The sequence below is a fragment of the Diabrotica virgifera genome, chromosome 10 (assembly GCF_917563875.1).
Source record: "Diabrotica virgifera virgifera chromosome 10, PGI_DIABVI_V3a".
NCBI lineage: Eukaryota > Metazoa > Arthropoda > Insecta > Coleoptera > Chrysomelidae > Diabrotica > Diabrotica virgifera.
In genome coordinates, this window is record NC_065452.1 from 117,582,401 (window position 1) to 117,601,114 (window position 18,714).

Here is an 18,714-nt window from a genome sequence, read left to right on the forward strand (position 1 = left end):
TAGAGACTGGCCTGCAACTGCAACCATTTGGTCGAACTTGTCGTTGGAATTATCTGATGTTGTCGTCTGACGGATTATGGACGTCACGGGTACACAAGTTCCTACTTTTGTCTCCTTCTTGATGGTCACTGGGTAGTCATTGACATTAATCAATCTCACGGGAATTTCTTTAGCAGAAGTAACCAATTCCTTTCCAATTATGATTCCTCGGCCAACCTCCTCGTCGTGGTTCCATGGCTCCATCATAACAGGCGTTCCTTCTTCTACAGTTCCCTGTAGTCGCGCTACGATGATCGTTTCACTCCTCGCAGGCACAACTGTATCTTCTTTAATGGCTGCTAGCACAGTTCTGTCATCATGTGGATGAAGAAATACCTCCTCGTTGCCAACTTTGATTACCCTATTCTTAAAATCCAATTGAAATCCATGCAAATTCATTACGTCCATTCCTAATATAACATCTTCTTCGATGTCTGCAACTATGACAGTATGGACGAACTTTTCTGCTCCAATCCCTAATTGTATCTGGATTTCTCCATGGGTGTTGGCGTTTTCACCTGTGGCAGTCCGCAGTCGCAACCTCGTTGGTAAGAGTTTCTTACGGCTGTTTAAAACTGACGGTCGTATAATGGTCCTGGTCGCTCCGGTATCCACCAACAATGTATACTTTTTACCATTTATTTCTCCATCCACATATACACTATCTTCACGACACTTCAAAGAAGCTATTAGTATGAGAGGGTCTTTGGAAAAGTTGCGGGTCGAAGCTGCCCCCCTAAGGCCGACCCGTTCTAGTTTTCCTGCTGGTGAGTCTCTTGATTGTTATTGTACCTAGGGTACTTACATGAACCCCGTACATGTCCCATTTCACCACAGTTTCAGCACCTTATGGTCTTCGTTTTCTTGAATGCAATGTCTTTCTTCACATTAACAAGCTGGTCAAGTTTGTTCTCATCCTGTTCCTCTTTCACAGTCCTCACTTTACTGTACCCACCAGAGGCCTGGGTAGCTGATTCGTATTCGAGGGCGGCAGACAAGACATCGACCAGCGTCTTGTGACGAGCTAATCGCAGTGTTCTTTGCATTTCATGATCACGAAGGCCATCAATAAATGTTTGAACAGCCAACTTTTCCATCATGTCTTCGGGAGCTGTTGGATATGCATATCGTACCAACCTGGCAATATCGACCTCGTATTCTTGAAGAGCTTCATCTTTCTTTTGTCTTCGATTTTTAAACTGCGACTGATAGACATGCTCTAAATGTTCGTGCCCGTATCGCATATTCAGTCTCTTCTTCAGCTGCTCGAAGTCATCTGTCTCCTCTACGGCTATGGTCTGGAGGACATCCAAAGCGTCGCCTCGAAGAGCAATAGTGAGGTTTACAGCTTTTTCTTTTTCGGACCATCCGTTCGCTCTGGCCGCAGATTCGAACTGTTTCATGTAGTTGTTCCATGATGACTTTCCGTCGAAATTTGGCACCTTAACACGAGCATGACCTACACTCCCTTCAACTATCGACCGTGGCTCCAATTTGTATTTGGTTTCATCATCTTTAATATCTGTTAAGATGGGTTCCACCACTTTGTCCACTTTTTCAGTTTCCTCCAGTTTCTTTTCTATTTCCTTGATCTTTTCTTCAAAAGTAGATTTTATGGACGATATCTTGTCGTCAAAATCCGAAGTGACCTTAGAGATGTTAGCAGAAATCTCGTTAGTCATTTTGCTTTCAAGGGATGAAATATCACCCGAAACTTTCTTCTCTAACGATGCAATGTCTGTCGAAACTTTCAAAACATCCGAGGAAACTTGGGAGATTTCACTAGAAACTTTGTTCTCTAACGATGTAATGTCTGTCGAAACTTTAGAAACATCGGAGGAAACTTTCGAAATCGACGAGATCACAGCAGCATGCTTGTCTTCAAACAAATAGGTTTCTGGATCTTGACCCTCTTCCTGAAGAGCGTTCTTTAGACGTTCGACTAGATCAGCCTTTTTCCCAGTAGTGTCCATGTCTCTCTCTTCTAACTGGTTGCGGAGCTCCTTAACGATCAATTCAGTGATTTTCTTATGTTGTGAAGACATTGTCACACACTTTATTTATTACGATTTATATTTTATTTATTTTTAAAAGTTCCACACTCTATTTAAACCGAAAATTTACGTTAAATTTATGTATTTCAAGTATCCTCACTTCTGCACCATTTTGTTACGCGATTGTCTTTTTACGTGGTTGACTCTACTATTTTATTGTTTATGTTTTTAGGCACTAAGTTTAATTTAATTGACTTTATTTATTTTTAATAACTTACACTTAAAGAAATAAAAAACACTGAATTTATATCCTTTAATAACACTAATTTACAAACTTAACATTAAAATACTACATTATTTTTATTCGTTACCAAATAACCACGGCTTTATTAAAGATTACACTAAAACAACAATTTATCTAAATGTCTAATATGTACCATTTACATTTACATTTATTTCGCGTCCGAACATCGAAAAATGTTACTCGACCGACGACTACAAATTTATAACTAACTCTAATTTCAAAAATGTCTCTTTATATAGTTATAAAAATTAATCTACTGATTTCCAGAAAAAATCGAAAGATATGTATTATTTACAAAGCAACAAAAGAAAGGTGTATTAGGTGACCTTCTAGATATGCCGATACGTTCGTAAACAGCTGTCTCGCCGACGAACAGGGTTTCAGACACTTCGGCGCCAGAGAGTTCTGGCGTTGACAGGACCGGCCTGGGACCGTGACAATATCATTCTAGATATCCTCATATTTTGAAATAAAAAAATTCCCTATATTTTACGAATAAAAAATATATTCTGAAGTTGATGTTTAGTAAAATACCGTCTATTATGTGTAATTCCAAGTAGTTTTACGCTAATGACGTCGACTTTGCAAAGTAACAAGACACTTACTTAACATACACACTACACATGACACTAATACTCATGTTGTGACTAGCTGAATGACAAAGTCCATGTCATAAAAAAAACTTCATGTTTGAAAATGAAAATAAAAAAAATCGCTATGAGGATCTAAATCTCAGGTGTTGAATCGGGTTTAGTTCATACTGCTCAAAAGGTAAAATTTGAATTAAATAAAATTGACTCAAATATAACAAAAAAACGAATATTTAACAAGAAGAATAAAGATTCTTTTAAACTTATGTTGAGAAATGTTGACTGGGTATCTTTTGTTGAGATATTAGAAGTAGATGATCAGTGGGATACTTTCATGAATATACGAGTAGTTCAGAAAATTTTTGTCAACTGTTTTCCACTTACAGAGATAAATACAACAAATAAAAAAAATCTCAACAGTGCTTGCAAAATGATGATATAAAAAACTGTAAATCTAGGCTTGATGTTTTGTTTACACTATCTAGTAATAATGACGAATATAATGATATTTACAGGGCAGAAAAACGTAAGTATAATGCTTTACTCACTCAATATTGAAAAAATTGTTATAAAGAACGAATTGAAAATAGTGAAAATAAAACTAAAATGGCTTGGCAGTTGGTAAAAGAGATTAAGGGCAATTCAAAAAATCAAGGTAATTTTTGTTTAGAGGGTGATCCTCAGGTGCTTTCTAATGAAATAAATCAATTTATGGCAAATGCTGCATCTGAAGCTGTAAAGAAAATAAAGCCTGTAAAAATGTTTTCAAATTAATATCGAACAAAATAATCATTGCATGTTTTTAACTCCTATTTCAGAAAAAGAAAAAAATATATAATAAATAACTTAAAAAAGCAAGCATAGCTCTGGTTATGATGAAATATCAACCAGCTTAATTAAATTTGTTTCATCAGAGATTTGTCTTGCTCTATCTTTTATAGTCAACGCTTCTTTCAGGCAAGGTAAATTTCCTCAAAGTTTAAAACTAGCAATTGTCAAGCCACTACCTAAAAAAGGTGATGTTACTAAGATGGAGAACTATAGACCAATAAGCCTTCTTCCCAGTGCCGGTTTAACACAGTCTGCCGCCCGGTGCTGATACGGATGCCGCGCCCAGGCTCAAAAATATTTCTTAACTTTATTTCAATTAATAATTAAAACCGGTATAATTTGACTTAAACTTTCAATTGCTGTCAGCAGAATTGCTATTTTATTTTTTAATCAAACGTTATTCGCGTTCAAAAATTGCAATTTCTCGATTTTTTGAAAGTTCCACCGCGTTTATCTCGAAAACTATGCATCCTACGAAAAAACTTGTAGAACATTTTTTGCTTAGAATTACCCAAGAAATACAAAAAATGTTTTATTTTGCGAAAAATCGATTTTGTGTAATTCCTCAAGTTCTTTGTTTGTAACAATCTTATCGACATCCGTATCAACTGTTACCCAAAAAATTCGTGTTCTACGGGTCAAAATACATAAAAAAAACTTGGGAAAGTCCATCTAAATAAAGGAGCCCGTAGCACCCCCTCCTGGACACAGCACTAATTTGTTTATAAGCCAAAAAATTGTTTATAACTTTAAAACATTGCTGAGGCTGCTTAAATAATCCGATTTCAATTCTGTAAAGTGCATTAGATAGGTGGAGTACTTCTTTATATGTAAAAAAATTGACAAATCTTTGTATGTTCTAGTTTTTGTTGTGCAATATTTTAAAAAAATTTAATTTTTTAAAAAAAGTTTAGATTGCAAAATTATTATGCAAAATCTAGTAAGTTAATTTTAATGAAATTTGGTGTACGGTCTTAGCACATTAAAAAATTTTTCTAAGCGAATTAGGAAGGTTCCAAGTGTAACCTAAGTGATGGAAAATAATTGAATAAGGACAGGTTTGTTTTGCCCCCTTATTTTATATTTAGTGCTATTTTGAAGCAAGGGTGATAAATTAAGACATTTTTAACAAATCACATCTGATAGAAAATTGAATTATCTTTTTTTTATTCCTATAGAACTTTGTTCTAAAATGAATAGTTTTTAAATTTTAAGCAAAAAAAGTATAAAAAAAACGAAAAAGTTTTGAAATTTTTAAATATTTTATTTTTTTATTAATGTTCCGGGCATACTTGAGAAGGAGCATAAATTAATTATTATTAACGAAGTTATCACCAAACTTTATCCGCAAAAAATCTGAATGCCACCTCTCACATCCACCTAAAAACAGATTCTTACTGGTCTAATTATATTCTTAAACGCTGTAAAATGATATAATTTTACGGCGCGCGGCATGTTTGTACGTTATCTGACATTTAGATAACATAAACTGAACACAGTGCATAAACCATATAGGTACGTCGACGTTAATAATAATTATTTATTTATAAATTATTGTTAAGTTTTCAAGTTAATGATAAACCAGAAAATTTTTTATTATTATATCATGTGGATTTGTATGCAAATTTTATTTTACCATAATCATATAATTTCGGAACGGCACGCGCTTCGCGCGTACCGCCCTAGAACCTTCAACCGCCCGGTGCTACAGCACCCAAAAGACCCCTGGTTAAACCGGCGCTGCTTCTTCCATCATTCTCAAAAATATTCGAAAAAGCAATCAGACTACAAAACTTTTTTACTACAAACAACTTATTTAGTAGTTCGCAGCACGGTTTCCTTGCAGGGAGGTCAGTTGAGACAGCTACCTATGATTTTATATCAAAAATTTTAGAAAAACTAGAGTCAAAAGCCTAGACTAGAGGCAAAAACTAGAGCCTAGATCATGCTCTCCTATTGCAAAAATTATATTATGGAATACAGGGACCAGCATTGAAATGGATAAAATCATTTCTTACAGATAGATCACAAAAAGTATGCTTGGAGAAACGGGGATGTAAGGTTTACTCTGAACCGATAAACTTAAAATTAGGTATACCACAGGGGAGCGTTTTAGGGCTTTTTCTCTTTTTGGTCTATATAAACGACCTGCCAAATGCGGTGATTAGTGGTTCCTCAAACCTTGTAAACTTTGCTGATGACTCAAACGTGCTATTTTGGGAAGAAACATTAGAAACACTCCTCACAGTGGCAGAACAAACTCTGGACAAGGCTGAACAGTGGTTCAGTGGAAATAGGCTGGTGCTTAATACTGATAAGACAGTATTTGTTTACTTTAGAACCAGCTAATCACGAAAAGAGTTCCCAGATACAGTCAATCTTTTATCCCAAAACACAGAACCTTCTAGATCAGTTAAGTTTCTTGGTCTTCATATTGACCAGAACTTGAATTGGGGGGCACAAATAAAAAATGCGACAAAAAAACTAAATAGAGCCTGCTACTCATTAAGAGTTTTGAAAAGCTATCTAGACCAGGGAGTCTTACTATCGGTATATTATGCAAACTACCAAATGCTACCAAAAACCTGCTACCAAATCATGAATATAACACAAGAAGCCTTAATTTGAATATTTCACTTCACAGATTGTCCCTAACAGAGAGAAGTCCTTTGTATGCGTGTGTTAAATTTTACAATAGTCTACCATCTGACATTCAACGGGAAACAAGCTATAAAGCTTTTAAAAGAACGGTTTTTCAACACCTGGTTAACATTGAGCCCTATACTGTGGTGGAGTACCTGGCCTATCAGCCTTGATCAGCATATATGTAATTTGTATTGTTTGTATATTTTAGTGTATTGTTAATATATATTTTTTTAATATGTGATTATTAGTAATATTTTTTAATATGTGATTATTAGCAATGTAACGTTATTTGCTCAATTATGTTAAAAGTTTATGCAAATAAAAATTTACTCTACTCTACTCTAGTTCCTAAAGTAGTGAAAAAAAATAACACAGTTTTATTTATTCTTCTTTATTTATAAGTGTACATATACTGTACAATTTTGTATGAATAAATACTAATATTTATACAGTTTCATAAAAAATAAACTTGTTTTTATTACATATAAATAAAAATTTAAATTCTCGTAACTGTTTTAAACTTATTCATACATACGTTCTATTATGATAACCCTAACGCCCAGCTTCGTATCTATAGGATTGGTCATAATTCAAAAATGCAAAGACGGAAATTAATTTCATGAATATTTCCTGATTAAGAATAAGATATGTAACTGATAATTATGTATAACTAAAATTTTGAAATTTGAAAAAAAAACTTGGTGTTAATGGGTTAAAACAACCAGGTTTAGTATCGTTTAAGTGTTATTTTAAGAGTGATTAATGGAATGAAATTTAAAAACAACAAATGCCAATTTGTATTAGACTACAAATAAAAATTTATAATCCAGGAATTGATCACCAGTAACAGTTGACAAATGTTACTTGGCACAATAAAGGAGAAACATTAGCATCTTTACATCATTTAACACAAATGGACAGTAACAGACATGTGAAAAGAGTGTGGGAAGCTAAACCAATAGAGAAAAACAGAAGAGGCAGACCAATAAAAGAGTGGAACAGCGACATAGCAGATATATTACAAAATAAGGGCAAATCTTGGCAAGAAGCAATACAAATGACAAAGAACAGGACATATTGGAGAAAATTCATCGAAGGCTAGAAGTCCCTCCATTGACACCTAACGGTAAAAGAGAAATGATTATGTATGTATGTAATGCACCATGTGATGCAATGTACTAATTGAAGAGCAACATGGTTTTCTTCCAGGTAGATCAACTTCGGCAAATTTCTTACTCTTCACACAATACATATCTGATGCTTTGGAAAGGAGACTACAGGTAGATGCTATTTATACAGATTTCTCTAAAGCATTTGACATCGTTAATCATAAATTATTGTGTAACAAGCTTAAAGCTATTGGATTTACAGGCAATCTGTATAACTGGCTGTGTAGTTACCTAACTAGCAGATTACAGTTTGTTAAGATAAAACACTTCAATCTAGTAAAATTTCCGTAACATCTGGTGTTCCACAAGGAAGCCACTTAGGGCCTTTCCTTTTTAATATATTTGTTAATGACATTAAATCTCAAATTAACTCTAAATTTCTGCTATTTGCTGCCGATTAAAAATCTTTAGAATTATCGAATCCATCTCAGATTGTGAAATACTTCAAATTGATATTAAACGCTGGCCTCATACGCCAGTAGACGTGGGTTCGAGCCCTGCCAAAGACAAACCATTTTCATTTCCAATAATGACACGAGCCGTCTCACCGTGCCTCGGAGAGCACGTAAAGCCGTCGGTCCCCCTGGGCTAGTGTACATCGGCACTAGTTACTTAAAACAGGGTTAAAGATGTAAATGGCGCCGGAACTATCCGAAAGGATCTCCCCGGCAAAAATGCCATACGATATTATTATTATTTTATAATTGATATTAATAAAATTATGACATGGTGCAAATTGAACCAAATGAGCATTAATGTTGGAAAATGTCACGTTATTAGTTTCTGTAGAAGAATTAACAGCCTCTTTTATAATTACAAACTAGATGAAGAACCACTGAAGGCTGTATCAACTGAGAGATCTAGGTGTTCAATTAGATTCCAAACTAAATTTTTGTGCTCATGTTGATTATGTGAATAACCAGGCATTTAAAATGTTAGGCTTCATTATTAGAACTTCTAGATGTTTGCACAACATTAATTCCATCAGACTGATTTATAATTCCCTAGTTAGATCTGTTCTTGAGTATTGCTCAGTTGTTTGGTCACCCACTCTAAATAGCCAAGCTCGAAAAAGTTCCAAATAAATTCATTAGGTGAGTATTTAAGTTTTAAATTACACAAACCTTTAAGTGACCATTCCTACTCAGAAATTAGAAATACATTAAACCTTCCTAAGCTACCTTCTAGACGGATTTATGCTGATGTTTTGTTTCTACATAAACTATTGAATTCTAAAATAAATTGCAATGATCTACTATCTACTGTATCTAATTGATTTTAATGTTCCCTCTAGAGTCACTAGATCATCTCAAAATTTTGCAATGAAATTTCATTGCTGCAACTTTGGTAGGCATTCTCCACTGAGTAGAATCATTCTGAATGGAAATAGAATAGACTTCTATTTGTTGCTGTGCGCTTCCGAACATTATTGTAGACAATGTGTAAAAAAATGTTTGTAATTTAGGTGATTTGTATTGTTATGTGCTTTATCTTATTTTAATCTTATTTAATATTTGTTTTTTCTATATGGCTGCATCGCTAATTTTTGTCATATTCACTATATTCACTACGTTTTACTTGATAAGTTGAAGTGAGTTGATGTGTAAAAAGTGCTCCTCAAAATCCTGTCTTCTGTTGGTAAATCCTTCAAAATAAACATTGATTTTTATATCAAAGGAAACTATGAAATTCTGTACAAGATCCATTGTTGAATTTTCCAAATTGTGTCTTCTGGGCATCAATTTGATGTCATTACTTCCTACAGAATTTATAAACATATAACAAAAACTGTAAAACCTCATTAGCAGACAAAAACTCGATTTATTCAAGTTTCATAGGCCAGTATTTGAATATTATTAAACAGTAACAATTATGGTCAGTAAATGTTCAACTTGTAAAAATTCTTTGGAGGATGAAGACAAAACCGCTACTTGCGATAGCTGTCATGTAACAATGCATGCCACCGATAATTGCACTGGTCTATGTGCATCAGAATTGAGAGCCGTAGTTATCCAGAAAAAGACTATAGTATATTTTTGTCTTGAATGTCGATCGGCATTTAAGAAAATACCTGTTTTATTGCAACAGATTGACAAACTAAACATAGAAGTGAATACCATCAAAAATGATATTAAGCAGTTGAGGAAAGAAAAAGATAAGGAAACCAAGTAACTAAAAAATGAACTTGAAATATTAAAAAGCAATTTAAAAGGGAATAGTTCGTTGGATGAAAATACTCTTGCAGAAATTTATGAACGTCAACAACGCTCAAATAATTTGATGATCTTTAATATGCCTGAATCCAACAACGATATGGAAGCAGTAAAGTCAGTTTTTATGAAAATTACCAATGAGCCCATACCTATTCAAAAGGCTGTTAGAGTAGGAAAGAATAATAAGTCTGGTAACAGAAGCCTTAAAGTTGTCTTACCCAGTAATTATGATGTCCAAACTATATTAAAAGGCCGCATTAAAAGGTTCGCATGTATTCATAAATCCTGATCTAACTCCAAAATAGCAAGCTTATGAGAAAAATATGAAGACGAAACTACAAGACCGGACTTCCAAGGGTGAATAAAATTTAATAATAAGTACATTCGTGGTGTACCTCAAATTGTTACAAAAAACTAAGTTTTAACCATCTTCATAAGTCTCCTTTTTCTATCTTTTATCAAAATTGCCGTGGATTGCGCACTAAACTTCGTGTTATTAGAAACAATTCGCATGGAGTTTATTATGATATAATTATATTTACTGAAACTTGGTTAAATGACCAAATATTTGACTCAGAACTTGATCTTACTGATTATGTAATACTTATATAGAAAGGACCGTTCTCACCTCACTAGTACTGCGAGCAGAGGGGGGGGAGTTCTAATTGCAGTACGCTCAACTATCCCTAGTAGACTGCTGGAATCTTTTCCAGGTATAGAACAAATATATGTGGCTGTAGGCAGTACTAATTGTCCGCTTATTGTGGGTGCGCTTTATTTTCCTCCTAAATCTGCTTTAGAAAAATATATCTCTTTCAATAACAGTATCGATAATCTTTCAAATACATTTCCCACCTCTCATTTCTGTATTTCAGGGGACTTCAACCTGCACTGTTCTGGGTCTCATGATAATTTTTGTTCTACAGCAATTCCTGCTCCAGGCATTCCTTTAATCGAAGAAGATGCTATAAATATTATGAATCATATATGTTCCTATCAAAATCTTTTCCAACGCAATAACATCTATAATAATGTAAACTCATTACTTGATCTAGTTTTGGTTCATGATGAAAATTGCATTGTCGCAGAAGCTGATGACGGATTAGTTGACCTCGATAGTTTCCACCCTCCTTTATGCTTTAATTTAAACCGCGGAGATGTTTTAACTGATGAAATGAAAGCTGAAGGCTTTTTCTACGACTTTAAATCAGCAAATTTGAAGGTATTTCTGATTACTTAGACACAATATACTGGGATGAAATTTTCAGACAAAAGTTTAGATGATATGGTCAATAAAATTTATGTCTTATATGGCGCTATCAATGTTTATGTACCAATGAAAAAGTTTTATACCTGCAATTTTCCTAAATGGTAGACCCAAGAGTTAAGAAACTCCATCATTGCTAAAAAGAAAGCTCATAATTTAAAGGAACCAGGTTACCTCAAGACTATAATGAATTTTCTAGATTAAGGTCGATATTCAAGTCCTTATCAGGTCAAGCATACAATCAGTTTGTAGCAAACATTGAACATACACTTCCCAGTAACATTAAAAGCTTCTGGAGGTTCGTACATTCTAAAAGGAGCAATAATAGCATTCCGATCACTTTAAACCATAATGGCCAAACCAGTTCCGATGGTCCTACCATAGCCAAGATGTTTGCTCAGAACTTGGCTGCAGTGTATAGTGAGGACGAATGTCCTATTCCAAATAGTGCAAGGGCTAACACTAGTTTCAACATAACTGATATTCAAGAATGGCGATAGAAGCAGGGTTCAGAGCTACAGACCTATTAGTATCCTTAATACTATACCTAAACTGTTCGAGAGTTTAATATGTGACAAAATTAAGCCTACTATACAAAATGTAATCATTGAACAACAGTATGGTTTTGTTATGGGGAGATCAACTGAAATGAACTTGTTAAATTATACCTCCTTCTTAAATGAAGCATTGGAAAGCAAACAATAGGTAGATGCGATTTATACAGATTTTTCCAAGGCATTCGATAGGGTCAACCATACGTTATTGTTACATAAGATCGAACAGTTAGGTTTCTCTGATCCTCTACTTAGTTGGATTCGAAATTATCTATTAGATAGAAGGCAGATAATTCGTATTAAGAATTATTTCTCTAATGAAATTATAGTTAAATCGGGGGTACCTCAAGGCTCCCACTTAGGACCTATCCTTTTTAATTTATTTATAAATGACATAAATAAAAGTTTCAATTTTGCTCAATTTCTTCTATTTGCTGATGACCTTAAATTATTTCACATAATTACCTCTGATTTGGATCACTACAATTTGCAATCAGATGTTAATGGTCTTGTGGAATGGTGCTCACTTAATGGTATGGACTCAAATGCAAAAAATGCCATGCTATAACTTTTACTCGACTAAGAAACTTTGAGAATAATTCTTACTATGTACGGGACACTAGGTTACAATTAGTTGACTCAGTTATAGATCTGGGTGTTATTCTTGACACTAACTTGAATTTTAACCTACACATTAATAGCATGGTTTCTAAGTCATTAAAGATGCTTGGATTTGTTAAAAGATGTAGCTATGACTTTACAACTGGTTGTTCTTTAAAACTACTTTATTGTTCTTTGGTTAGACCACATTTAGATTATGCATCATGTGTTTGGTCACCTCAATATAATTGTCACATTAATAAAATCGAACAAGTTCTGCGTAAATTCTTACGTTATTATGCTTATAAGATGCATCTCACTGGTCAAAGTTATGAGTCTTTACTGCAAATTATTCGACTTGACTCATTACAGAGTCATCGCCAACATAAAGATCTTTGCTTCTTATATAACTTAATTCATGGTCATAAATTCTGTATCTCACTCTTAAATAAAATTGGTCTACTTGTACCTTCAAGAACCACCCGTTCTGTGACCACCTTCCACGAAGTCATTAACCGTACAAACTATGGTTCAAGTTCCTATCTCTGTAAAACTATTAAATTAGCAAACACATTATCTCCGCATATTGATTTCTTTATGAACAACTTTACTGTGTTTTCCACACAATTACACTTATATTTAACTTAATATAAAATAAATAAATAAATTAATGTTCTAATTTCAAGACTGATTTGTCAATTACTGTTATTGTCTTTGTTCTAAGATAAGTTGTATTTGTCAATTGCAAAATGTTTTAGATATTTAGATTTTATTACAGTGGAACCTCGATAACTCGGATTAATCGGGACCGCGGCCGATCCGGGTTATCGAAAATCCGGGTTAGCCGGAGAGCATTGTAAAAATTAATAAAATACGATATACTTATAGATAAAGTCCGTTATAATTAAAATAACATGAAATATATATGCACAGTACACATCTAACTTACCTATTATAGTTGTATGTTGTATAGAGTAAAGTATAGACTATAGACAGTATAGATAGAGTATTGTTCATTTCTAGGTAAAAAAAAACTCAGTCAGTTTCGGTTGTATCAATTTCGTCTGCCATTGAACGATGTTATGTTATTTAAGAACAGTGGCTCTTTCATTGTTTAAAGTTTAAAAGACCATTGTTCTAAAAATAATTTTTTAAAAGACAGTTGAAAATAAATAAAGGAATAAAAGGTGCCTGTTGTTTGCGATAGCCCGATAATGGATAATGATCTGCCGCCGTGTGCCATGAGTCATTTTTACTGTATAGTTCAAATTACATACACAAATACCCATTATCTCTCAAATATTATATTATGGTCCAAGCCAAGTTTTATCAATGAAACTCGATATTTTTAAGACATTCCAGAAGCGGCTACAGATAAAATGTTTTAACATAATACCTACATTTTTATTGTTGAAATGTTTGTCTGATGAAAATCGGTCCGGGTTAGCCGGACTTCCGGGTTATCGGGGGCCGACTTATCGAGGTTCCACTGTACTTTATATTATAGGACTAGCTCTCAATTGTTAAATGAGAGCAAGTAATTTTATTTTTTTATTATTGTTTGTTATGTATTTACCAATTATTTTGTACCTACTAGATCTTATTTTGGTTTGTTTTTCTAATTTGTGTGACATTTTAATTGTATCAAGTACTAATGGACTTCGGTCCGTCAATAAATAATAAATATTTATGTTTAATGTAGGTATCACTAGATAATAATTATTGTAATATTTTATGTATATATTTAATTGGGTGGTATCCAGTCAATAAATAAATAAAAAAAATGCTCCTGAAACTAACCACTGACCAAATAGATATTAAATGTAGAGGATTGCTTTACTTGTTGATATTTCTTAGAGGGCTACCAACAATTATTATCATGAAATTTGTGTAATGACTAGATCACAATCCTTTAACCCTTCAGTGCTAACACGAATTATTTTGACGTAAGTGCTAATGTCTGTCTCTGGGACCTTGTATTTAAACATGCTTTAGTACAATAAATTTTACAAATTTTTAAGATTTAATTACTTCAAGGGCCTTATTAAAATGTTGAAGGACAGAGCGTCTATAGACATCTAATTTCTATTGATGTAATGTGACACAACGTCTATAGAGGACATTTATAAAATAACGAGCTGTCCATCTACAAAATACATCTACAATACATGCATATGATACCTATGTGACACGACATAGGTACATGGTCATGGTCCATGTTTACAAAAAATGTTAAAAACCACATTGTTTCCATATACTAAACGCGCTAAAAGAAATGCAGCAATTTCCCTATTGTATAGTGTCACACTTGCTTATAAATTTGACGCAGTGTCTGTCAATATGTTAAATACCTTTTTATTTAAAATAAATGCAGTTTTAGCTAAAAATTATATTAATATTTATTTTGACAAAAATAATTCCTTAACAAAAACAACGACGGTGGAAAGGCAGGAACTCGTAAGTGGCAAGATGATGATTTTACAGGAGACGAATCATTTTTCATTTAGGGCATATCTTATTATGTTTAGCAGCACCGTTTTCTGTAATTTAAAGCCCTTCGGAAATTTTCTCAGCTTAAACTGCTCAATTATATTCAAACTAAAGATGAATTTATCCTCTTACAATAATCACAGTTAAACAATTCTAATAATACAAGGTAACTTTAAAATTAAAAAATCTCAATCTTTTTCTGAACATTCCACACATTACACATTACAGCCTTTATGTGTTCTGAGCACATAAATTTATTACAGGAGTAACAACTGTACTTTGTTTTAATGCCACAAAAATCTTTAAGAGACTGGTGGTCATAGATATAATAACACATAGATTAGGCAAGTTCCAAAAAATAGCGTAAAGTGGAGCAGTTCGGGTCGGTGGTCTATCTTTCTCTCTCTACCTGTGCTTAGCTTTCTCTCTCTAGCATATGATAGCTGCTTCCTCTGTGTCTGTGTCATTCTATTACTCCCATCTCTTGGTAGATATGCTCACGCTCATACAACAAAGATAGCTAGACCACTGTACTTGATATTGGTGTTACACCCTGATGCATTGAGTGGCATATCCCTAGCCTGGTCTATCGTTAATATGTCTATGCTGGAGGTACCCAATGTTGCATGCCATTGTTATTGTTGCCAACCATTAGGATTCCCTGGACTTATCAACGTTTTCCCCTGTTTGGAATGGACATGTCAAGTTCTTTTCCTGTACATGGTTTCTTTTAAACTTTTATATCTTTTGACTTATCAAGTTATTACTCTGTATTGTGTTACTTTTGGAAACCATGTGTAATTAAAGCTACAAAGTGGTATTAAAAATGAGAAATGTCAAAAATTGGAGTTATCAAGTTCTTTCCCTGTGGTCTTCATTTCTAAGAAGTAATATTTTATTCACTAAAAAACAACCCTAAAAGTTACAATTCTTACCTTTAGTACAGCCACAAAAGCTAACATCCATCTGAGACCGAAATTTTGTGTGACAAACGAACTATGCATCAAGTTCAGCAATCTTTTAAAACTAACAAAAGTTAGGTAAAATATGAAGCTTTTGAATGATCTAGCCGAATATCCCAACAGATAATTATCGATATGAATAGATTAACTCCGTCAGTAAGACCATACTTTAGCACTGAAAGGTTAGTGTAATTTATAATGAATATGGATACTTACCTTTTAAAATGTCTTCTAAAGGTTCTATAAAATTTTCAAACTCCAAATCTTGTAATGCCTTTAAAACGTCGCCGGCCATTAACGTCTTTCTGCTATTTTTTTGGGCTTCATTAGATGCTTGAGAAGTAACATATAAAACAAACACTGATGCAGCTCTGGACAAAGCAGATCTTGCATCTTTTCCTATATTCACAGAATCAGGAAGTGCCTCCTTAATAATTTTCTGTACTGTATTATTAGGTAAATTTAAATCTTCCAGTCTCTCTGCCATAATTAAGACTTTTCCGAAGAAGTATTTTGTGCTAATTTAACGAGTTTCAGATTATAAACAAGTCAACAAATAACAAAACAGTAAAACAGTTTGTTTGTTAGACGTTTCATCTCATGATCTCATGTGTGTCAATGTGTGTGATGATTTTCCCACCAAAAATTAACCTCATTATTATTCATTATTTATTTACTTCTTCTTTTTGTAGGTTAGTGATGTGGGACCTTTGTGGGACAGCTTATTCCCAAAATCCAATTCCGACAGAGAGCGCTCGAAATCTAAAAGATGGACGATAACTAAAGGAAAACAATTAATTTATCATTTTGATTTCGAAGCCGTAAAACCATTCGTAAAACGTTGAATAAATCATTTCATTTACACGTGTATTATGCCAAGTTTGAGCATACTCAGGAAGTACGTGAAAGTGACGTCACAATTACAGTTCCTCTTCCTTTTTTTTTGGGTTTCGATTTTTTTTAATCATTTACCCAGTCATAGCCACCTTTACTTTACCACCGAACTTTACACTTGCGTCTAGACAGCATACCAACAAATCAGGCGATTCCGTATCGATATCAAATTCAGATCGATATAATCGAATTGAATTTAGTAGCTCGAGCTCGGATATGTCATCGGGAGAACAATAACATAACCTAAATTAAAGGTAGTTGTATTCAGGGTTGTTAACTCTACGGATTTTTCCGTAGATCTACGGATTTTCGAAATTATTTCGGATTTTCGGATATCGACCACATTTCTACGGATTTTTCAGCTGCAGCCATCAAGAAGCTAAAATGAGGATTTTTTACTCTTAAGGTGTCATTCTTCTTCTTTTTTGGTCTATCAAGTAACATTCTTCTTCTTTTTTGGTCTGTCAAGTGCCATTCTTCTTCTTTTTTGGTCTATCAAGTGTCACCATTCTTCTTTTTGGTCTGTCAAGTGTCATTCTTCTTCTTTTTTTGGTCTGTCAAGCATCATTCTTCTTCTTTTTTGTCTGTCAAGTGTCATTCTTCTTCTTTTTTTGGTCTGCCAAGTGTCATTTTCTGTCAGATTTCTGCACTACGGATTTCTACGGATTTTTGAAGCGCCATCTACGGAAATATTCAGTTGCGTTGTTAACAACCCTGGTTGTATTCTGTAAGGTGTTTTCGTGGAGCACGTCCTGAACGTGTTCAGAGGAAGAACGCTTGCGCATTAGAATTTTGGCTGTTCGCGGTGTTGAAAAATCCTCCTCTGAATAAAAAGTTCTCTGTTCGCGGAGCGCAACAACTTGTCCTGAACGTATTCGGAATGCGTTCAACAAGTTCTGGGATTAAAGAGAGGATTTATTGTCCGCACATGTGCAGAAGTTGATTTGACGAATTTATTTATTTTGTTAAGAGATTCGAGATTGTATTTCTAACCTAACAAGTTTAAAATTTTGAATTGTTGTGTTATCATACAAATGTTGTAAAAGGTAAGGTTTTTTAAATTGTATTATGTATTTCAGTTTCTTATTTTTAAAAACTTTTTAGATGATGAACCTCAGTTCAAGTGATGAAGATTTGGAAGAGATTGTAGGACTTTTAAATGTTCCAAAAAATGCAAATTTTTTTGAGGAAACTGTGCAACAATTTAATAACCAACAATTTATACAGAATTTTAGATTAAGTAGAAAGATCTCATTTCCACAATATTATGTAAAATTACTTTTCCTGTTTTGGAGTGTTGTTTGTCCTAGCGTAGATAAAGATAAAAGAATAAAGTTAGGCAATTGGCATAGGCAACCCAAAAAACATCCGGAAATTGTTCGTGCAGAAACAAATTCAGAATATATTCGGAGACACGCTTGCGCATATATTTATATCCGGGTTAAGTTCAGAATACATTCAGGATGTGCTCCACGAAAACACCTGTGACAAATAAATGGAAGAAAGAATATTATTTAAATTAGTTGCAACACATTAGATTATGCGTTTTAGGTAAAAATGCATTCCCTAAAGTAAAAGTCAGTGGAATTTCTCCCAACAGGTATTCAGTTGTCTCTTATAATCTATCTGTATCTGATGTTTTTAAACTTTTATTTTAGATTGGGATAGAATCAAAATATGAAAGCAAAGTAGATTTGTGTACTAATAACTGAAGAAAGGAAAAATACAAGTGCATATACTTTATTACATACATTTTGGATAACATACTTTAAAAGTCTACCAAGTACACTTTTATTACAAAAATTTAAGCCAAGTATTCAGTGAATGCTTCTAGAAACTAAATGAATATTCATTATTGCCGGAATCAATAATATTGACTTTAGAGCTCTTATTCTACATTATAGTCCAATTATTAGATCAGATTTGTATGTCTAGTTTCTTTTAATGGCCATTTTAGTAACTGTTTTGGAAAACATGAATTTCAAATTCTATATTTTAACAAATAAAATTAAGCTTGATATTACTGACCACATTATCAAAATTGAGCATAAGGTGTTATTGTCTTGGCTGAATGTGAAGTTAATGTTATTATTTCATTTGTAAATCAGTCTTATTTTGTAGTTACTGCATTAAATACATACCAAATTTTCATTTGTTTTTC

At 33.5% G+C, this 18,714-nt stretch overlaps 1 protein-coding gene and 1 long non-coding RNA gene across 2 annotated transcripts in view; one reads left to right on the plus strand and one right to left on the minus strand.

Moving 5' to 3' along the window:
* The window catches only part of LOC126878695 (DNA polymerase epsilon subunit 3-like), a 29,327-nt gene extending 12,679 nt beyond the window's left edge, over positions 1 to 16,648 (minus strand). The window contains exon 1 of the mRNA XM_050641558.1: positions 15,876 to 16,648. Coding sequence (XP_050497515.1) covers positions 15,876 to 16,146 — 271 coding nt within the window. The 5' untranslated portion in view covers positions 16,147 to 16,648. The remainder of the gene's footprint in view (positions 1 to 15,875) is intronic.
* Positions 16,649 to 18,035: 1,387 nt separating this feature from the next.
* On the plus strand, positions 18,036 to 18,702 carry LOC126878663 (uncharacterized). The gene is made up of 2 exons (XR_007695727.1): positions 18,036 to 18,153; positions 18,212 to 18,702. It is a non-coding gene; the product is annotated as an uncharacterized LOC126878663 (long non-coding RNA).
* The last annotated feature ends 12 nt before the right edge of the window (positions 18,703 to 18,714 follow it).